The sequence below is a fragment of the Pantherophis guttatus genome, chromosome 1, assembly GCF_059756535.1.
Source record: "Pantherophis guttatus breed Tessera chromosome 1, ASM5975653v1, whole genome shotgun sequence".
NCBI lineage: Eukaryota > Metazoa > Chordata > Lepidosauria > Squamata > Colubridae > Pantherophis > Pantherophis guttatus.
The window spans coordinates 83,586,206-83,610,253 of NC_142063.1; the positions used below are offsets into that span (position 1 = coordinate 83,586,206).

Genomic DNA, 24,048 nt, shown 5'->3' on the forward strand with positions numbered 1-24,048 from the left:
ATGCAATTTTCTGCAATTTTGCTTCATCTCTTGGTTTTGTATGTAATATTTTTTGCATTGGTAAGCTTATACTAAGAATCTGAAGGATAGCTAATGTAGTCCCAGATCTGTGTGAAGTTAATAGTTCACAGTATGCCGGATGCTAGGTTAGACAATTATAAAAATAGTAATAAAATCCAGTCCAACCTCAGCATGTAGCGCTCAGTTTATCACTAATTATACTTTTACTGAAGTGGATTGGGTGAAACAGAGAATCAGTTGGACTGATCTAATGATTCCCACTAACTGGAATAATTATGTTAACATTGCTTTGTAACTTCCTTGACTTTTTGATACTTGACTATTCTTACATGCAGTGCAGTGGTGGATTGACCTTGGTTTGGACCGGTTCTATAGTACCGGTAGTAAAACCGGAGGGAGGCTCCACCCACTGACCCTGACGTCATCAGAACACTTCTGCGCATGCACAGAAGCTTCTGTGCATGCGTGTGGCCCTGTTGCGAACTGGTAGTAAAGGTGAGTAGAGCCCACCCCTGATGCAATGGCTAAAGAAACCAGATTATACAGACTAGATTGCTTGTTGGTTACATCTAAACTCCCAGCTAATTCCTCTCCTAGCAAGCGAGAATCAAATGCCAGGGTTGCTCTTGACCACCATTCTTTGTTTTGCTAGGAGATCCTAGTTTCTAAGTAAGAGCTCAGGCTTCCTAATTTGTTAGCCGCTCCCATTGATGTAAAGAGTCCAGAAGGAGTAACAAGGTTTTTTATCTGCACTGACCTAGTGTCATTAAAAATAAATAAACAAACAAATAAATCCATGTTACCCCACAAAGGGTATACAAAAGCAATTTTATTTCATTTAAGTAGCTGAGAAAAAAGGGTGCTGGTGAATTGTGAACCTGTATTATTTTTGTAAAACAATTTATAAAAGAATTGGTAAAAATACATACAATATACATATTTGAGGGAACACAGAGAGAGAAAGACGAAAGAGACTTAATTTATTTTGGAAGTGAATGTGCCAAGCTGAAATGTATAAAGACATCCCACTATCACATTGAACAAACGACAGCCATTCCATTGTTCCTGAAGGATCAGTCATACTTAGGCTGAGAGGATATGTGATCACTGCTAGAATGTTTATAATAGCCATAAAATTGGATATGGTAGTTTATCTATATCAAAGCCAATTGTCTGTCCTTCCTTCCTTCCTTCCTTCCTTCCTTCCTTCCTTCCTTCCTTCCTTCCTTCCTTCCTTCCTTCCTTCCTTCCTTCCCTCCCTCCCTCCCTCCCTCCCTCCCTTCCTTCCTATAATGTATATAGCATCTATCCTGCAATTTTTCCCTACCATCCTATGAGCTTCATTAATAAGGGTAGTTAAACCAGAATCTTCCCCATCATCATCTACAATAGCACTGCCAATAGTCCTACCTGACTTCACAGTTTGATTTATTGGTTCTGAAACCCTAATTCCATGCCCATTTCTCTCAGTTTCTCTCAGTTGCTATGTATCATAAGCTGTTATTTTGCTGCTCCTCCTCTTCCATGCCAATATTTTTATAGGCGAGCCCAAGCTTTAGCTTAAAAATATTCTAATTCAGCCCTCACCCCCCAAAAACAATAATATTTAGAGACCATAACAAACAGGAAATCTGTTCATAGCTTCTGCTAATAGAAAGATGGCGTGTTTCAGTATTTTCTGGAGAGAAAGAGAAAGAATAATAGAAGGCTGAGTTAAATGACATTTTAAAAGTGAACTGTTCTGTCTCACCAATGGCCTAAACAGCCACAGAAAATATAAAGAGCCTCTGGGGCACAGTGGTTAGAGTGCAATACTCTAACCGCTCTACTTCTGCTGACTGCCGATTTCCTGCAATTTGGCAGTTCAAATCCCACCAGGCTCAAAGTTGACTCAGCTTTCCATCCTTCCGAGGTGGGTAAAATGAGGACCCAAATTGTTGGGGGCAATATGCTTTTCTCTGTAAAATTGCTTAGAGAGGACTGTAAAGCACTGTAAAGCGATATATAAGTCTAAGTGCTATTGCTATAAACAGGACAGAACCAGGGGTGAAATCCAGCAGGTTCTAACAGGTTCTGGAGAACTGGTAGCGGAAATTTTGAGTAGTTCGGTAGCTGCCCTGAGTCTCCGGAGAAAGATTGAAGAAATAATAATAATAATAATAATAATAATAATAATAATAATAATAATAATAATAATAATAATAATAATAATAATAATGGCAAATACCACCTCTGGCTGGTCCCAGAGTGGGGTGGGAATGGAGATCTTGCAATATCCTTCCCCTGGAGTGGGGTGGAAATGGAGTAATGCCCACCAAGTCACACCCACCAAGCCACACCACGCCCACCAAGCCACGCCCACAGAACCGGTAGTAGAAAAATTTGGATTTCATCACTGGACAGAACTGAACATTCAGACTGCTGCCACCAAAATTAAAAAGTACAACTGAAACCCCAAACATTTTGTTAGACATCCCCACCCGCCCCAGGCAGGTAGTTAAGGAATGACCTAAAACATGATGACGTCACACAACAGACCCAAGCATTCTATTTTCTTTCTTTCCCTTTTCAAAAGTGGTCCAGTCAACCTTGCTTGGGGGATTTTGATAAAACTCTATAATTGGATCTTCAGACTTTACACTGTGATTAAATAGATTATTCCTTTTTCTATATTAAAAATATCTGTTAAACCACCATTGATTATTATTTGCGCTGTTTGTTTTTGATATATTGCCTTAATAGATTGTATAAAATGTTCTCCAAGTTGCATCCTTTCTATTAATTTTAATAAAAAATGCCAATTCAATCTATCAAAGGCTTTCTCAGCATCCAGAAATACTAGCACTGCGGGGACCTGTTCCTTCCCAGATACTCTAATAAGTTAACAATTTGCCTTACATTACTTTTCATTTGTCTACCATTTATAAAACCAGTTTGATCATGATGAATCATTTGCTGCATAACTGTCATTAATCTATTTGCTAAGATTTTAGCAAAAATCTTATAATCTGTATTTAGAAGTGAAATCGGCCTAGAGTTTTTTGGATCTGTATAATCTTGACCTTCTTTTGGGATCAAAGAAATAAAAGCTGTCTTCCAAGTTGGAGGTACCTCTCCTCCCTGTTGTATATTATTAAATAATTCCTTCAGTGGTCCCCTGTCTCCATTATTGTTTATTTTGACGCTGGAAATCCTACTGAGTAAAATACGTGGGACGAATACAATAAAGGGAATTAAAATTAGACAGCATGAGTATAAGCTAGGGGCATTTGCGGATGACCTGGTTGTTACCTTAGCCCAACCAGTACAATCGATTACAGCCTTGATGGATATAATTAACTTATATGGACAAGTATCTGGTTTTAAAATAAATACAGCTAAAACAAAGATAATAGCTAAAAATATGACTAGAAGCCCCAAAAAAAGAGATAGAAAGGGTAACAGGATTTGAGATAGTTAAGAAGGTTAAATATTTAGGGGTTTATATTATGAATGACTACAAATATGAAATTATATCAGCACAACTATGAACTGTTATGGCAAAAAATACAGAAAGAGATGGAAAATTGGAAAAAACTACAATTGTCTTTGCTGAGAAGGATAGCCGCAGTAAAATGAATGTTTTACCAAGGTTTTTATTTCTTTTTCAAATGATACCTATACTTAAAAAAGATGAAAATTTGAAGGAATGGCAGAAGGGCATAAATAAATTTGTTTGGGCAGGGAAAAAATCGTGAGTAAATCAAAAGATAATGCAGGATACACGAGAAAGAGGAGGTCTTAAAATGCCCAATTTAAGATTGTACTACGAAGCCGCTGCCCTCTCAGCAGTTACTGATTGGATAAATTTAACGGAGGAAAGATATTAAATATTGAAGGATATGGTCTGGTCTACGGCTGGCATGCTTATTTAGTGTATGATAAGAAAGTAGATAAGACTTTTAAAAGTCATATATTAAGAAATGCTCTATTGTGTGTCTGGAAAAAGTATCAATACAAATTAAATGATAAATTACCAATATGGACAGTACCCAGACACGCGATAGAGAATATAAATTTGGAGCAAAAGCAAGATAAAACTACATACAAGGAACTCCTTTATAAAGAAGGAGTTAGATTACAATTAAAACCTATGGAGCAATTAAGAGAAGAAGGAATAATTAGAACTTGGTTTCAGTATGGGCAGCTGCAGGCCAGATGGAGAGAAGATCAAAAAATTGGTATTTTGCAACAGGATGAGAATTTGATAAAACAAATAAGAGACGAAAGTCAAATGCTTATAAAAAGGTTGTATAATGTGTTAGTGGAAATAGATTCAGAAACAGAGCTAGTCAAGGACTGTATGATAAAATGGGCACAAAATATAGGAGAACCAATAATGATGGAAACATGGGAAAAGATATGGGTTAGAAATGTAAGATTTACACAAGCCCAAAACCTAAGAAAGAACTTTTATAAAATGTTTTATAGACGGCATTTAGATCCAAAAAAACTAGCCTGTATGTATCCAAACTTACAACCTAAGTGCTGGCGATGCGAATGTGAAGATGCTATGTATTTTCATATATGGTGGACATGTAAAAAAATTAAGGCTTTTTGGATAAAAATATGGTGGATTATTCAAAATATTTTTTAAAAAAAGATTAAATTTACACCAGTTTTTTTGTTGGGAATAGTTATGGACTGTACTGTAATAGAAACTAAGTTGGTTTTGAATTTAATAACAGCTGCCAGGTTACTGGTGGCACAGTATTGGAAGAAGGAAGATCCATCTACTATTGAGGAATGGACACTAAAAGTCGTGCATTTGGCAGAGATGGCAAAAATTTCATCACATCTTAAAGATCATTCAAACGAAAGATACATATCGGAATGGAGAAGATGGATCGACTTTATTCAAAACAAGTATCAGACTAAGAAGATTCATATAGCTTATGAGTGAAACATTTTCAATCTTTAGCTTATGTTTATAGTGTTTTGAGCTATAAGGAGTTAAAGACCTAGAAAGAATTTGAAGTCAATAATTTGTTAGCATATTTTAGTTTTATGTTTGTGAGTGCTATACCCTGTGCTTGTTCTGGGAAGTCTAGGGAGGGGGGTGGGGGGAAGGGGGAGGGGGGATGGGTGAGAGGGCAAGGGGGGAGGGATGGGGGGAGGGGAAAAGGGTGGGGGGGGGAGAAAATTTCCTATAAAACTTTCCAATAAAAAAAATAGATTATTACTTTCTCCCAGTATTGAAACATCACTTTGTGCAATTTTAAAGAACCCTAGCCTTTGAAGAGATACTTAATTGAAGGGGCTGTAAATGTTCCTTATGAAAGCTCTCATTTGATTTACTAACAATCAATAAGCCCATCTTTCCAGAACATCCAACACATCAAAGCCTGTGGACCCGTTGGCCCCCTTGACTGATAGGTAATCTAGCCTGAAAGATTGTATCGATTGTTAGCAGCTCTCCAGACAGAGCTTGCACTGGTCATTGATATGCAATGACCAGCTTCTTGTTACGGATGTGAATTGTTACAGAGGGAGCATTCAGCAGGTCTACTATGCAAGTGAGATTTTTTTTTTTTAAATGAAACAGTATTGAAAAACGACATGCCTCAGAGTGAATATGGATCTTGAAGATGATGGTCACAGACACTCATCAAAGAAAGTCTTTGTATTTTATTGAGGAAAATTGCAGAATGAAAGCACATCAATGGCAAATGGCAAAGATGGGGAAAGGGACAATCTTTGGGGAAATAGCCTTTAATGAGGAAATAAGAGTTTAAACAGTTCTGAAGGAAGAGCCACGGATGCTCCCTGTGGGGAGAGGGGTATCTTAACAGCAGCCTGCCCAGCACAGTTTTAGGGAAGAAAGCAGGTTCAGTACAAGATTTTAATAAACATTTTTGTCATGTAAGACAGAAGAAGTGTGAGTTTTGGAAAACGTTGCAGGCGACAGCATTTGGGGTCAAATTCTGAGAAAAAGGAAAGAGGAAGTAAGAAGTCAGTCTATATACTGTATAATAGAGACAGGAGAAAGGAGAGAATCCTGTGCTTGTTTTGTGGTCTCAGAGAGCTAAATTCCAATCTGTTTAGGAAAGATAAAGCTCAGAGCTGTTGCTGAACCCTTTTTTAATGTACATCAATATCAATACATGAACAGTGAGGCATCTGGGTATCATTCATTTGAATACAAGTAGTAATGATAGTATTAATATTATTATTTAAATCATACTTATGTAATTGTAATAATATTCTTATACATATTTGTATTCAGCTGCTGCTGAACCTTTTGAGTGCCTTGAACTAAAGATGGAAAGAAGATCTTAAAATGAAGTGGTTGTACTTGGTTGGGTACTTTCTGATTGGCTGGCGGAAAAGTCAGGGTTCAGATATTGTTTTGGTGCAATAACTATTATTGTTTAGAGCACGGCATGTGGCATCATATTGCCATCATGTGACATTTCACAACATTTTTTCCCCTCGCGGAGCTGGGGTGGCCTCTGTGTGACACATCTTGCCTGCCAGTTTGTCACCCTAATTTATACAGCTGAGATCTTTCTCTCAACCCAAGTATCCAAGATTTCCCAGTCTTGCAGTTGTACTTGGGACTCCTTGTAATATATTTTTTTCTTTTCAAGATGATCATTCTTGTAAACCAGTCAACCTTCCAATGAAATCCCTGCATGCTTGCTGCATCTGCCTAAATGGCGATTTTCGCTGATCAACAGCACTGAGCAGAAAGCTATATCTATGCAGGGGAGAATTAGAGAAAGAGAAGGGGTGCCATGCAGAAATACCCTTTTCAATGCTGTTGTGCTAGGGATACTTTCCTCCTGTTTGGTGTAGAATGGGAATTTAAGGGAGGAAAATTGCTCAGGACCAGCTGAAGGACAGGTTTCTGATGTATTTGGGAACTTCATTTCAATGTATTGTAACACAAAAATGGGAATATAAGCATGGAATCATTGGTGAGTTTGGTGTTTTGAAAATTCTCATATATTACTGAGCGGTGGCTCAGTGGCTAAGACACTGAGCTTGTCGATTGAAAGGTCGGCAGTTCAGCGGTTCAAATCCCTAGTGCCGTGTAATGGGGTGAGCTCCCATTACTTGTCCCAGCTTCTGCCAACCTAGCAGTTCGAAAGCACATAAAAAATGCAAGTAGAAAAATAGGGACCACTTTTGGTGGGAAGTAACAGTTCCGTGCGCCTTTGGCATTGAGTCATGCTGGCCACATGACCACTGAGACGTCTTCGGACAGCGCTGGTTCTTCAGCTTTGAAATGGAGATGAGCACCACCCCCTAGAGTCGGGAACGACTAGCACATATGTGCAAGGAGAACCTTTACCTTTACCTTTAACTCAACATACTGCCTTGATGGAGTTGCTCATCTATGTAACACTAGTAGGTTCCTCTAATCAAGTTTATATTGCAGTTGTATTCCATCAAGCAAGCAAAATCTGCTATTTAGAGAGGATGGGGAAAATCAACCTAACCCATTTCTAACCATATAATTAGTCTTCAGGAACAGTTGCCTTGCAGAGGAGGCTTAGAGTTCTCAGGGGGACAACCAAGGCTGAGAGGAAATAATGAGACTAAAATGGTCCTCATGCTAGAATACTTATTTTCCCATACCCAGGTCTTAATAATAGCCTGCATGTATTTATTTTATCTCTAGCTGTGTGATGAGGCTGCAAATCAGCAACAGCCACTTGCATTTGAATGGAGAGACAGCTGGGAGCAGCTTCTGAAGCAGCTGCAGAAGCCTCTTACAAACAGTCAGAGCCATCCACCAAGGGGAGAGGGCATTGTGAATGCAATGTTCAAAGGGGAAAGGCTTTGATTTTTATAACCATTATCAATGCGTCCCAGTTGTAGATGGCTATTATAGGGGTTGAAGATGTGGCTGCTATAATAATTTGAAAGCAGGCCCTTCCAACTCTGTTATTCTATGAATCTATGACCTCTCCAAAGTCCCCACAAGTTGCAGTACAAGTTTTCCATAGGCCCAAGAGGCCACAAAGCCTCTACCTCAGGGGTGTCAAACTCAGGGCCTGTGGGCCCGATTCAGTCTGTGGAATGCTTAGATTTGACCTGCGGGGCTGGCCTGGAAATTGCAAAGGACCAGCCCGTAATGCCTCTACTAGCCGAAATGGGGCCCGGGGGGGGGGGGGGCATGTGTGGCCTGCCTGCACTCCATTTTGGCTGCCAGGTTGCTGCAGGTGGCCATCCAGGCCCAAAATGTGGCACAGGGAGGTATTGCGCCCCCTCATACCCCGTTTTGGCTGCCAGGGTACCGGAGGCCATCCAGGCCCAAAACGGGGCACAGAGAGGCATCACGCACCCCCCTCCCAGGCCCTGTTTTGGCTGCCAGGATGGTGAAGGTCATCCAGGCCCAAAACAGAGCACAGGGGGCATCATGTGCCCCCCCCCCCGTTTCGGCTGCCAGGTTGCTGCAGGAGGCCATCTAACCAGAAGAAAGAACTAGAAGAAATGCTTTTTTCCCCCTGAGCTACTTTAGTTTTTTAGTCAAGCTGCTTTATCAATGGATTTACAATTTTTATAAAAGCTCAGTGGAAAAGTAGGTAGCCAGAGATAAAAAAGGAACAGTACTGCTACAAAGTACTATGAGAGTAATCTTCTGCAGGACAGTTAAGTATTATAACCACTGTGCTAGTGGCAACAGTAACCATAGCAAAAATTACAGGGCCACAGGATGTGATCAGTGACTCAGATGAGGGAATGTTCCTGTCTCTGTGCAATAGCTGATGAAGGAGCAGGGGTTTAAGTGCCACAGGCAAACCACGCATTAACATTTGAATCCACATTAGTTGGACTACTATTTTTGTGTAGAGCTAAAAAACACAGGCAGAGATTGCATTAATGATGGGTTGTGGGGTAGCAAGGACAGCATCATTTGAATAGTTGTTTGAAACCAGATGGGTGGCATATACATTTAATAAATAAATAATAAACATAGTATCTTTCTATCCTGTAGAAACGGTGAGTATCTTATACTCATAACATGTCAAGTTTAAAACTCTGAAAACACAAGTTCAAACCTATTATTAGGTTCACTGGAGCAATATTTGGTTAGTCTCTTAGTCTAACCAAACTATAGGAGGATAATATTGTGTGGAACAGAAGAGGCAAGTATCCTAGACATTCTGAAGAAAAGGCAGGATACTCATGTATGAAGTAAACTAAGTCACTGAAACATTCTTCTCCATTTCTGTTTCTGCAAATGGAAAACTACAAACAGCATATTAGTTCAGCTTTAAAAAATTAATGATTAATGTTAATGATCTAATGTAGTATTCTATATGTAGTCAGTCCAGTAAGAACATAGAGGATCAATTATTTCTCCTGCCAGTGGTGGGATTCAAATAATCTAACAACTGGTTCTCTGCCCTAATGACCGGCTGGGTGGGGGTGGCCATGGTGGGCATGGCCAGGGGGTGTGATAGGCAGCACTCGGCCTCCTGCACCCCCCTGGGAGCAAAAATGTGCCCGGGGGGGGGAAACACCACACAATGTGCCTAGGGCCTAGGAGGCTTCCTTGCAGTCTCCTGGGAGAAAAAACAGGCCGTGGGGGAGGTGCCCCCCATTTTGGGCCTAGGAGCAGTGGTGAGATTCAGCTGATTTGGGCTGGTTCGGGTGAACCGATAGTTAATGAATGCATCTTTTTTTTTTATGTACATTGAGAGCATATGCACCAAAGACAAATTCCTTGTGTGTCCAATCACACTTGGCCAATAAAGGATTGTATTGTATTGTATTGTATTGTATTGTATTGTATTGTATTGTATTGTATTGTATTGTATTGTATTGTATTGTATTGTATTGTATTGTATTGTATTGTATTGTATTGTATGGTTTTTTTTTCAAACTTCTAACAGTATATCTTCTGTTATTTCTTAAAGAATACCAAAAGGGGATCTGAGATCCTATCTGAGATCACGAGATTCTTCAAGATTCTTGGATGCCATTGCTTTCATCCTGAATACTTCAGTTTATGAAGGTGATCCCTTACCTTAGGTTATCTCTTCCTCCTTGTTTTAATTGTTATGTTTGGGTCCCTTTAAATGTAGTTCTCCTCTGAAGCAAAGTAGGAGTTAAGGAATTCTGCCCTTTATCCATAATCCGTTACCATCTTTCAATTGCCTTAAAGCAATAGACCCACCCTATCTTTTATTTCCTCCCTTATAATAATGACATAACCAAAAGAGAGCCTTTTGATGCTTCTAGCTTCTCTATGAGCTGCATTATTTTGTGCCTTACTCCTTCTGACTTCCTTGCTGCAGATGCTAGCTAGTTGCTGGTATGCTTCTTTGCTGATTATACTCCTCTTTCTTTTTCATTATATGCCTAACTATAACTATAACTCTTAGCTTCTTCATAAACTTCTAATGCATTCACAATAGTTCCTAAACTGACCTCCATTTTAATTCTCGTTAGAACAGTGCAGTTTTATAGTAATTGTGGTATCTTAGGTCTGATAAATTCCCAACTCCCTTATGTTCCTTTGTCCTGAGGTTTTCTATTATACGATTCTGCTGGGGTTTTGCTAAGCTTGTTGAAATCTATTTCCCTAACTAGGTTGAGTGTAAATCTCTGCTCCATTTTTTTATTTCTGCAGTTGCTTGAAAACAAGGATGAGGTGATCACTTCCTCCCTAGATGTCCACTGTTTTTAATTCTATAACATATAGGAGTAGTAAGTACTCACAGGATCTAAAACCAGTCTGCAAGCAAATCTCATTATCACTAACCATAATCTGACTATTTCAGCAGGAAGGGAAAAAAAAGATTAGAATTGGATGGGTTACTGACAGTTGCCCATTCTTAAATCATGATTGTGTAATTGGGCACCTGAATTCATTGAATGTCTGAAACTATTTTAACAACAGCCTGGTGACCTAGTTAGAATTGATCCAATATATTGAAAGCTAATTTATATAAAAACCAGATGGGAGTCAATTCTTATTATTGGACTTGCATCATCTAAACATGGATCATTTTATCATGATGGTGGAAAGGCTGCAAGGGGTTACACTAGGAAAAAGCAACCTATCTTCCTGTCCTCATTAGAAGGTCATATATTACCATAACTGCTGCTATGTTCTCATGAACAATTTGCATTGGACCTGGGATTGATGCTGTTAGGTTACATTCTTTAATGGCAAATGACAGTTGCACAAGGATTAAGCCTACAAATTGTCATTACTAAATAAAGGATGTTTTGATCTGCCAAGGGACCACTAATCTAAACAATGGTTAGAATAAGATTTAAGGGAAGCTTACATGAGAGTCAGTGCATCCAGGTGTATGTAAATGATTTTTTTGGGAAACAATAAAATATTTTTTATTCCACTGGCTGCTTTTCCCTATTTAAAAAAATATCTCAAGAGATTCTTTTAAGAATGAGCTGCAATTTTCAACATGAACCTAACAAAATATGTCAACAAAAGAGATGAGAGGGAAGAGGAAAGCATAGAGAACTCTAAATGCATTGTTGCTGGTAACTATTTACTGGTGTAAACAAACCAGTTGGAATCCAGCCAATATCTACCTTGAATGACAATTACAAAGTGTTGTAATTAGCAATGGAGTGTACATAATGGAGAAGGTGCACTCTCAAAAAACGTTGGAGGCATCCGACAGATGCACTGGTGAATAATGATGAGTCACTTCCCTTGAGGACATGTCTATTGTAGCAGCTTAGTTTTATTTACAACATCTCAGGGTTCTGAAATAACTGCTTTCCCAATTGGTGTACCAAGCAGTTCCATAAAGTGTCTTTAAATTGCATGGGATAATTCCTATAATTATCTCAATGAAGAAAACATGGTTAAGCAATATATAGAAATAATTTTCTCCTGTTGTTGGACAGGACAGATTGTTCTGGAAAGAGACAGATGAATAAATAGAAGCTGGAGGGCCATTTCTAAGTAGAATCTGGAGAAAGACTGAGAGGGGGAGAGGGAGAGAAAGAGAAAAAAAACCCACGCACACACATCTTTTAGGGCATGAACAATTGTCCAGTCATCCAACTCTACCCTGAATTAAGAGATTACAGGGTCGTAAAAAGGAAGTTTTAAGTGACACAGACAGAAGCGAGCCTTAAAGGAGAACTACAGAGTGGATAGGATTATTTAGGCCATTGGCTCATTGCCAGAAACTAAGCATCCCTGACAGAAGCTGTCTAGACTTTGTTTGAATACAAACAATTGAAAGGACCTCACCACCTCTCTCGGAATTGGTTCTACTGCCAATCTGCTCTGTTAAGAAGGGTTTTTTCCCCCCTAACAATTGGAATCTGCCTTCTTCTAACATGTCTTCATCATTCTGTATCTCTCTGCATGAAGGATAGAGAGCACATCTTGATCTTGCAGGTATTTGAAGAATGCTATCATATCTCCTGTCAGTCTCCTCTTTTCTAGACTTAAATATGCCTAGCTCCTTCAAACTGTAGGATTTAGTTTCTAGTCCTTGTTTAACTTTTTTTGAAGCTGCTCCACTTTCTCTGAATACTTCCTCAAGTCTGAAGCCCAAAATTGGATATAAAGTAGGACCTAACCAGAATAGAATAAAGTTTTCCTTCTCATTATTTGGAAACTATTTCTGAAAGTGCAGCTTAAGATAGCATTTCCCCCTTTTTCTTTCTGCAGCCTCTTCACAGTGCTGATTCATTTAGCTTGCATTCAATTACTATTTCAAGATTCGAATACAATGACTCAGTTATTCCTTATTTTATACCTGTGGGTTTGGTTTCTATTTCATAAGTAGAGAAATTTGAATGTATCTTCATTAAGTATCATATTATTTTCAGCCCTTTTCTATTGTCAGACTTCCTGCCAGACTTGGCAATTAATCTTGATTCTCCAGATACTTAACTCCATATTCAGAGCCTTACTTATAGCACAAGATTATAGATACTATATGGCTAAATAAATACTTTGGTTTCAGATAAATTATACATAAGCAGTTTTTGCCTCTTGAAGAACACAAAATTAGTTTTTCTATGCATACTCCAAGATTTAAATCAAAGAACGCAACAGAAATTTGTCCTTTCTCTATCTGGCCTTGAAACTGGGAGCCAAGCTAACCAGAATAGGTTCTGGTTAGTTTGATGACCAGATAATAAGGTTTCTGTCTTAATAGATTCAGCCCTTACTGCTATCAAGAGAGTTTCAACTTTATTTCAAAATTTTTGGAGTATTAGCTATCTCATCCAGTTTATTGTACAATATTTGATAATCATTTTTAATGTCTTCATTCAGTGAACTAAAATGGCGAGGAGAGTTTAGAATTTAATCTTGTGACATACCACTCTGTACCTGACTTTTATAATGAATGATTTTCAAGACAATTAGGTATCCCATTTAATTGTTAATTGCAACCTGTGGGCTGAATCCTTGACTAGACCTGCCTTCCAAAAGAAGCTAAAAACAGGTCTTCTGGAGAGTGATTGGGAGAATGTCAGGATTTGAGTTTATATGTTATATGTTTATATGTTTTAATTTTTCATTCTGAACATAGATGTTTTAATTGTTCCAGTACTCCTGTAATGTGATAAGAATTTTGTAGGACTGCATCAGGGTGTATAAATATACTAATAAAATTAAATTAAGGAGATAACTGAATTGCCATGAAGCTTGACAAAATTCCATCTTGCCAAATCCTTTGCTGAAATCAGGAGAGATTATTAAAGTGTGTTCATTTACATTAAATTATATTTCTATTTTCCAGTCATCAGATAATTCACAAGATTCTTCAAATATCATAATAAAAACATTGGCTAAGAAATCTGATAGTTATTTTTGTATCTTTTTTTTTTAATTTGATTTATATGCCGCCCTTCTCCGAAGACTCAGGGCGGCTTACAATGTCCTCAGCAATAGCCTTCATCCTTTTGTATATTTATACAAAGTCAGCTTATTGCCCCCACAACTGGGTCCTCAATTTACCTACCTTAGAAAGGATGGAAGGCTGAGTCAACCTTGAGCCTTGGCGAGATTCGAACCCTGCAGTAATTGCAGGCAGCTGGTCTTAATAACCAGCTTAATAACAGGGTGCCTTAAACCCCTGTACTACCAAGGCTCTTATAAATCATCTGGCCATAGACCCTTGTTTTTATTTCAGTATTTGGGCTGAGAGATCCTTGTGAGGTCCAGCAGCCAGAATTTAGCTATGACAAAGGGTGCATCATGAGGAGGCTAGTCTGCATTGTACCTAGGTACCCTAGATCCCTGCAAGAACTACATCATCTCAACAGCACTGTTGTCCAATGGCTAAATGATATCTGGTTGTGGGTTGCTACCGGTTCGCACCGGATCAGGTGAACTGGTAGCGGCGGTGGTGGGAGGCTCTGCCCACCCGCCTGGATGCTTCTGCACATGCACAGAAGCGCCATGCGCACACGAGCAAACCGGAGATTTGGAACCTGCCCGTTCTGTGTAGGCTTTGCCATCCTAGTAATTGTTCATACATAATTTAATTTTATTCATAATTTTATTCAATGATTTGCAATGTACGTTTTAAAAATAATTCACTGTTCTGGTGTTTTATAGTTGGATACACATTTTACATGCTGTTTTTGTGAATTTTATGCATTAGCGCTGTATTCTGTTATGCCACATGAAATAAAATAAAATGAATCTGGCCATAAATATTTAACCTCATTCAAAATATTATAAAACATATCATAAATATGTTTCTATTGATCTCAGTATCTAATTCAGTCACTTCATTCTTCACAGTTTCTTAACAAAATAACTATTTTCTTTTTTGGGAAACGCTAAACCTAAATGGGAACTGAACAGCTTTGCTTTTGTTATCTGTTAGGATTTACAGCTTCACTGAGCAATTGGAATACTGCTTTTTTCCTGTTATTTTGAACTTGCCTTAAGAAGCTCTTTCTGTTCTTTCCATACTTGAGTTTTAGTTTTCCTGAAGCCCTCTTCCTAGTTTCAGGGTACATGTATCTGCTGTCCCTTGGTGACTTGGTTCTCTTACCATTTCCATCTTCTATACATCTCTTCCTCCCCTCCCCCCATGTTTTTTCTTACTAAACTTTTTTGGAACTAAAGAAACAAGTTTATAATAGACCTTTAGATAATCATTGTATAAAATCCAAATTAAAGTATCATAGACAGATTGCTGACTAGACTATGCTTGAACACATTCTGAAGAAGTTTTTGGCTGATTAGTGTGATTGTTCAACAACTCTTATTGTTAGGATTTTCCCCCTGAACATCTTTTCCTATAACTGCACTCTGTTATAAAACAGGGGAGATCTTGAACGTGAAACCTTTGTAGGCATTTGAAGATTGCTATTGTAAGATCCTAAATTGTAATTTCCAAAGGCTAAACATACCAAACTCTAAAATGCCTTGTTTCCGGCAACACAAGTCATGCATTTCTGAGACAGAAGAGTTGATTTTCCAAGAAATGTTGGGATAAAGTCTCCCATGACTGACTAGATTGGAAAATCTGCAATTTGGCTTTAAAAGCACTACCTACATTTTATCCTTTGTTGGGCAAGTTATAGCAGATACTAGCAACATTATTGTCTTTATTCATGTCTCTTTATTTTAACCAAGATGAACTTTATAGCAGTCAAATCCATTCAGTTGGATTTGGGAGCAGGAGTGCATAGTTTTAACCTATGGTGCTACTCTTTTTCCCTTTCTATTTTTACTGGGTTTTTAAAATAAATTGTATCCTTCATCTGCTATAATTCCAATCATAGGATTCACCCCACTAGATGTGTTTCTGTTTTACTATTATATCATTTGGTTTCATACTTTAAGATCATATTGTTTATTTCCCATATTCTGAGAAAGAAGGCACAGAAAACAAAAACCATGAACTTTATGAGACATTATTCTCTCATTTTTCACTGTTTTAATAAGGCTTCATTATAGAAACAGTCTGATTTCCTTCTAGGTACTTAATGCTTTATCTTCAGAGCATTTGTCTCCACTAACCACAGGAGTCAGTTTAAGCCCCTTAATCAGACTTGCCATCTTTGGCTAACACATTTTTTATCAATCCTTCTCAGATGCAGCATATTTTGTGCCATAGATAGAAGATATATTGGGAAGAAGAGTTTCCCAGGGCAGAAATCCTAAGAATGTCAGTGATGAACTGCGTCCTAGCATTTTGCATGAAAAAAAAACATAAAGCTGGATTTCCTTTTAAATGGCGGGAAAGTCTGGGAGGAAAAGATACTCTCAGATAGCAAACAACGATGTGTTTGTTCTCTTAGATTTAGCAGGTCACCTGACTCTAAAATATCTCTGGGTGGATTATATAATTAAAAAAAAAAAACAAGAAAAAGAGAAAAAGATATATACAGAAAATCTGCCAGGGGCAAAACAAACATCAACCTCAGACCTGGGAGTAAAGCCAAGTTTTCAGGTTGGGCGTCATACACATTTCTGAGAAGATGGTGTTTCAGAGGGCTGGCATTGCAACCTAGAAGTCATACTTCTATGGTCCTAACTAGATGATATTGTTTAAATGAGGGAACTCAAGAGTGCCTTAGTATGTTTCTCCCCATCCATGTCCTAAACAGCTTCAGGACATTGACAACATCACTTGAATGGCTTGGATCTGAGATGTACAATCTGGTATCAGCTGCATATTGATGATACTGCGCCCCAAATTAATGGATGACTTAAGTGTTTTCAGTTAGGTATTAAACAGGAGACGTGACAGGGTTGAGGCCTGAGGCATCCCACAATTGAGGAACAATGGGAATAATATGATCAATATTATTTCCATTGTCAACTCAATATTCAACCAACCTCAAGAGTATTATGTATGTTTACTGTTTTCAGTTGGCAATATACAGCAGGGTTCCCCAACCCCCAGGCCATGGCCCAAAACTGGCTGTGGCCTGTTCAGAACCAGGCCGCACAAACGTCGGGCTCTCTCAGTGCAGCTCCATTTGTGCGATTATGTGCATGGTTGCCTCTTACATAGAACCATCCCCTCTCCTCTGCCCCATCTGCCAGGCCACCAAGATGGAACGGTTGGAGACAGCTGATATAAAGATACATACACACAAATACACAGACATACACAGAAAACAGTACTATGGTAGATGGCATGGAAAGCCACTAAGAGAATATACTACCTCATCTCAGCTCCACCAAAAGTTATCAATAAGGAGGACCAATGCTGTCCCAACTGTCCATACCCTGATCAGAAACCCTGAATGAAATAGCTTTTCATCTTTCTTCCATAGTGCTTTAGAAATTTCTTTTGACCTTCATTTCCTGGAATCCCTTACAAAAGCAAGGTCCACAGGACAGGGCCACACAGGAGTAATGTGGTCTAAGACCTCCAAATCACATCAATTCTAGACTCACCCAAGGCCTCAGCTGAATGGAAGGAAGATTCCCCACTCTGGCTTTCCTCAATAGGCCATTGTTAAGGCAACTCTTTTGCATAGTTAACATCCTATCTAATTTTCAAAAGAGGCTATAATAATATAGCCTCTTGTTAGTTTAATTGTGCTGTACCTCCTCTCGTTCTTATATTTCTGTGAATTAGGGAGGAGTTTTTGCTGCTTCTGAACATTTTCTCTGTTCCAGATTTAAGATATTCTGAACTTAAGATATGTTTCACCTTTTGTTGCTTTACATATCTCCATCACGGTTAATTTCTTAATCTACACCAAATGGCAAATTGAAGTCCCCAAGACTAACAGTTTGGGACCTGCTAAACTATCCCAAGAACAGAATTCAACAGCTCAAGCAGGGATGATATTTTGGGGGAAACAGGGTGGTATAGCAGCAAGAATTCCATGTTTCCTAAGGTCCACCTTCAATTGAACAGTTTCCCTTTTGGTTATCTATAGAATGCTCCCTCTGAGACCCTGCAATGACTAATAAAGAATAGTGGTTGCCCATCGCCCATCCCCTGGAGTTCCAACTGATACAAAATCTAAAACCTGAGTAGAATATTTATGAAGGGGGAACCTATCCAAGCCTACCCACTTTTCAGTTACTGTATTTTTTGCTCCATAAAATGCTCTGAACCATAAGGTGCACATTAGCTTTAGAGAAGGAAAACAAGAAAAAAAAATCTGCCTTTGCCTCCCAGCATGCATTGGTATTCATCTGGCTACCGTCCTTGCAGCAAACAGCTGGTCAGCTTCAGCACGTTATTGCAGCCTGATTCTACAAGAGCAGCTGATTGGCGGTTGGATCGGCTTCCCAGAATACTGCCAATCAGCTGTCCCAGGCAGCAGGGATTGCTGCTGTCATTCGCTGCCGCTGTCGAATGGCGGTGGTGGCAATCGGCGATCCCTCCCGCCTGGAACAGCTGATCGGTGGTATTCCGGGTAGCTGATCCAACCACCAATCAGCTGCTCTGCAGTGAAGGCTCCAGTGTTCCCTGACAGCGTCGGCGGTGACAGGCGTCGACAGCGAAAACCCGTGCCGCACCAACCCCCTCTCCCCCGCAATATTCACTCCATAAGATGCAGACATTTCAGCCCACTTTTTTTGTGGGGGGGAGTATGTCTTATAGAGCAAAAAATACGGTATATACGGTACTCTCATTTGCAATAAGATCATGAATGAGAATGGATTTATTACAAACTGATCTGACATCCACAAGCAACAGCCGAAGCTGCCACAATCTGCTTCCAGGAATGCATACCAAGAGCCATTTATGAGAATCTTTAACTTGTCATCTCCTAGTGTAGCTGGCCCTGACTCCCTTCATAACTACCTCCTGGCTTTCAAAAAGAGACTGAACCATTTGGCTGAAATGGTAAAGGTTCTCCTGCTCAAGCAGGGGGTTGGACTAGAAGACCTCTGAGGTCCCTTCCAATGCTATTATTCTATGTTCTATGCCCATCACGTTCTCCATGGTATTGCCTGCATTCCCTTCCTCCTGATTCCTTCCTATTCCTCGGTTCCCACATTTTGGTTAATTTTAGATTTTGTCTGCTTCGGTATTTCTTAATCTATTTTACTTCACATATTATAGAGGCCTATTAGGATTCACTGACAGTAGGTCAAACCTCTACCTTACATCCAAGACAACTATATTAGAAGCAACATTTATTTTCTTTTCAAATGGGATGATCTGCAATATAATTACACAGTATTCTTTCAGTGCTCTGCTTATGTTCAGGATCATATTCTCTAAGAAGGTCTCTTGATTAATTCAAACTTCTAACAGGAAATGAAAAGATACAGATAGAAAAAGGGATTTATTTTAAGAGCCCAAGTCCAAGTATTTCAATAGAAATATACATATACTGTATACAGCTTAAAGGCATAGTATTGTATTGTAGAAAGGACAATGATTTGAATGAACACAATGTAATAAAACAGTACCTCAGGGTCACCCAAAACATTACTTTAAATATATAAGTAACTGCTATGCCTTTTACTAAAAAAAATCCCCACTATGTACCTCAGTCCAAATAAAACTCCCTCAAAAGAAAGAAAGAAAGAAAGAAAGAAAGACCTGTAATGTTTGTTGCTAATTCAATGTCAGTTTAGATAGGAAGGCTTGGGCTTGAAATGTGCATTGATGAATTAACAAATCAGGCTCCTGAGCTGGATTGGACACAAAGAAGTGGACAATGAGTTAAAATGCCCATTCAATCTTCCCAATAATGGCTGTACGAGTCCTACACTTATGTTTGGGTAAAAACAAACAAAGAAACAGAAATCATCTTGCTGTCATGCTTTTCAAACCATTGGATTCTTATTTCACAATTTTAGAGTTATACAAATAGTGCTTAAACACTAATAATTCTAAAAGCTGATTCATACCATTTCAAAATGCACCAACATTAAAGATAAAGCATATTGTATGTAGGGGAGGTACAGGTTTGTAAATATATAGGAAGAAGTGTCGTATCTACCTCCACCTCATACATACAACATAAATAATGGCGTATATATAGCAAAGAAGCATGCTATGTAAGGAATGAATCAGTCCTATGAATCAGTCCTATGAACAAGGAAATACTACTACTACTGGCACTATTTTTTATAAAAAGTTTCAGCCTCATAGTATGAAAGATATTCCCCAATAAGTCTAATAAGTTCTGCAAACTGATATATGAATTCCAAGGCACTCAGAATCTCTCTCAAAGGTACATACACACAGAGAGAGGAAATGGAACATTTGTAATCTTCTGTTTTACAATGAGAAACTCAAAGCATGCCCAGACTAAATATATTTTCCAGACAACCAGAAAACTGCATTTTGACACGTAAACTGTCTAAAGCTCCTTCGTGTGTGTGTGTGTGTGTGTGTGAGAGAGAGAGAGAGAGAGAGAATGAGAGAGAGAGAGATATCTGTCAAAATAGGTATCCAAATAATCCACCAAATTGTTATATTATACTTATGCAAGATAAAATGCTAAAATCTGGTTCACACAACCCCTAAGATACACATACCAATTACAAAAGAATACAAGGTAGACTTTTTTGATTCTTCACTATGAGGAAGAAAGCTGAAACCAGACACAGTGTGATAGACAGATGACTACAAGAGCCTTGTTCAAGCCGGCTGTAGGGTTATGTTATCTCATATTATGGATATGAGACAACAGAACAGAACGATTTGGGAATCTCAAATCTGGACTGGAAGGAGATAGCTTCCAGTATATAAGGCACACTGACTATGATTCAGGGAGAAAGCAAATGGCCATAAATAAGGGTAGACCTTGGTGGCCTGATCTTCCATGAACCTGTCCTGTCCTCTTTAAAGCCATCAAAATTGCTGCTGTTACTCACTGTTGGCAGCAAATTCCATAGATCAAATACCTGCTGTATAAAAGAGTAATTCATTCTGATGATCCTAAATTGGCCTACATTTTGTGTCAATGAATGATCTCAAGTTCTAACATGAAGAAAGGGAGAAAACCTCTCTCCAATCACTTACCTATATTGTGAATGTGATTTTGTAGATTTCTATGCTGTTTCCTTTACCCTCCTTCATTTCAAGCTATAGTTTCTTCTTGCTGGGAAGCAATTCCAGTCCCCAAATCATTTCAATTGTCCTTTTTGTGCCTTTTATAGCTTTGTATCATTTTAATACGTTGAATGAGAAGAACCACAAACAATATTCCAGGTGTAATCACAACATGGATATACAGTATATAAGGACATTAGGATATCCGCAATTCTATTTCAATTCCCTTTTTAATGATTCCAAAGACGGAATTCCTTTTCATTTAATTTTCTTTTGTAACAGCAGCTGCATACCGAGTTGGTATCTTCACTGAACTACCCACCATGACTCTAAGATCTGTCTCTTAGTCAATAGTTGTCAAATCAAATCCCATTACTGCTTAGGTGGCTTAAAATCCTTTTTACCCTATCCATCAAAAATTATATTAATTTTTCTTACTGAAGTAATAATAGTTTACTCCATAGCAGAGCTTGTGATTTAAACACAACATAGTTTAAACCGTACAGATGATATTTCCGATGACCCTTCAGAATTTTATTTTTCTATTGAAAGAAATGGACTTCCAGATGCCATCAGCAATACAGTTCAATACTTGCATTAATGCAAGATTCATTTACTATTATTTTTATATACATTCTTACAATCATAAATAAGAAATTTTAAAAAAGCAATAAAGATCATTTGAAACACAGGCATGACTTGAGACACATGTGTATGTATATATGTTTGATTTCAGTACATGAATTCTAGTAAATTCCTGATACGCTTTAACAGCATGTTAAAACAGAGAGGAAATGAAAATGAACTGTTCTCAATTGCTTCAACCTTCATAATTCAGTAGTTAAATCTAGCACGACTGAGGCCACTGGCACCTTTTCTTGCTCATTCTCCCTTGAAATGATTGAGGGAAGTTGTTTTATGGCAATGCACATAGCTCTTGTTCCTTCCACAGAAACACTTGCGATCATCAAGTAGAAAAAGGCCAAATGATTTGGGACTTCTTAATTTCAGTACAAGTTCAAGCAGACATCCATAAAAATGTGCATAAATAATTGTTTACAGTTTTCAGACAGGAACTGAATTGATCAGAGAGTCACTTTGCTCGGCTGTAATTTCACGCAGCGTACTGTGATGCTCCATGCTGGTAAAAAGGTTTCTTGATGGACTGCTGTCCAAAGTCTCTGGACCTCTTGCCTCTGAAGCATCTGTGCTTACCACACTTCCAGTTCGAGAACGATATGGAGGAAGATCTAAATGATTCCGGGATCCTGTTTCTGAGGAATATGGAGGCGGAGGAAGATCAAACCACGGGGGTCTGCTGCAAAGTATAAATTAGATGTCAAGTTACCAGATGTATGAAATAAACAGCATCTGAATTTTGCTTCAGCAAGTTATAAAGACACAAATGGACCACTCAATCCACTTATGTTCCCTACCGTACCATTTGTGACATCCAGAAGACCATGCTGGATGAATTTAAGAATGAAAATGGGATTACTTTACCCCTCAGATGATTTGAACCTTTGGAAACTCAGAGGACAAACTCCCAGCTTGTCCTGTAAGCAACTGTCTTCCAGTGACATTACTTGCAGCTTCCAACTGATCAGGGGAGGGCGTTCTGTTCCTTGATCCTGGGAAAATGTCCCAGTTCAAGTTACCATATTACAATACAGATGCATACAAAATGTTCACTACTTGAATAGCCAAGTCACAATAGAACTGACTTGATGGGTTGACTTTTGACAAGTAACTTTTGTTCATAAGCCAGAAACATCCATTCAGCCTGTATTCAGTATTATTAATAATACTGTATTCAGTATTATTAATAATACTGTACCCAGTATTATTAAACTGCATTTTTTGATGTTACTGGAAGACAAAAATAATGAGTTGGTTAAATTTTAGGAATTTTGCTCTATGATAAGCAGTCCCTGGTATACTCCAGGGACTGCAAGGCCAATTACAGCTGTCAGCTCAGGGAAATTACACATAGGTGATGGTGGACAAAGCTAAGTCTCAGGAGTCCACAAGATTCAGGCTTCTCAAGATATATTCTGGCATCTCACAAACATACTACAATTGTCTGTAACTATGTGTTATTGTAGGGTAAGTTGACCTTACTTTGCATTGGAAACAATAAGGAGGGGTGGAGCAATTCTGTTTAAAAGTCTTATGTCTCACAAAATATACTTAGAATGGCTTCTCTCCATGTGAAAACATAAAGTGATTTGTGTTTTTTGCAATAGATGGTGGGACCAAATTGAAGACATATTAGAAGTCGATCAGCATCACACGAGTCACAGCCACCCATTCTCATTATCACCACTGAAATCAATAAGAATCTTAGCAGCAAAACCAGAAATTAATGGACTGGCTTCATATGTTAAAAAAAAAAAAACCCTACAATTTAGTTCCCATAACTGACTGCAGACAAATATATTGAATTGGTATGTTGTTGTAAGGGATTTCTCATTGATTTTCAAGTGCTACATTTTAAAAGCTTGGGGAGTTAAAATTAAATTCTGTATAATGTATATATGCATCACTTAGTGATAAATTATTAGTTGCCATGGTTTCACATTAACCTCCCCCACTCTTTCGGGGTGGGGGGGAAGAGACACTATAAATGGATTTTTAATTTTCCTCAATGGATCCAGTATCCAGATTCCTCAATATATTAGCCCCAATATATTGTTACTAAGAAATACAAATAATTATCTCTTTAGTGGAAATTGTGATCAGTTTGTAAGAATTTTGTGCACATCAAGTGATGCTATTAATACTGAAATACAATTTGTCCATTTACTCAAAGACAAGCTTTTTAAAAATTAAATTTGCTTTAAATTATTTATAGTGATTAAGCAGCTCCCAGGCAATACCAATGAAATGCATTAATGCCCACTATATGTCACATTGGAAGGTAAAGTTTGGAAATAGATCTCTGTGTGTGTTTTTTTCTCCCTCCAGTTTCAGACAACAATGGCAATACTAGCCTGACATTCTGCATGTTTTTTTTAAGAGCTCTGTTACTCACTAGCCTGGAACTCTTGTACATATCTGCCTCAGTTTTTAAAAAAGAAAA

At 38.3% G+C, this 24,048-nt stretch overlaps 1 protein-coding gene across 3 annotated transcripts in view; it reads right to left on the reverse strand.

Annotated features, from left to right (window-relative positions):
- Positions 1–19,226: 19,226 nt before the first annotated feature.
- LDLRAD3 (low density lipoprotein receptor class A domain containing 3) overlaps positions 19,227–24,048 on the reverse strand; it is a 158,715-nt gene continuing 153,893 nt past the window's right edge. For all 3 annotated transcript variants that reach the window (XM_034417376.3, XM_087877120.1, XM_060687603.2), the window contains one exon: positions 19,227–22,284. In XM_034417376.3, the coding sequence (XP_034273267.1) occupies positions 22,032–22,284 (253 nt within the window). In that variant the 3' untranslated portion in view covers positions 19,227–22,031. The remainder of the gene's footprint in view (positions 22,285–24,048) is intronic.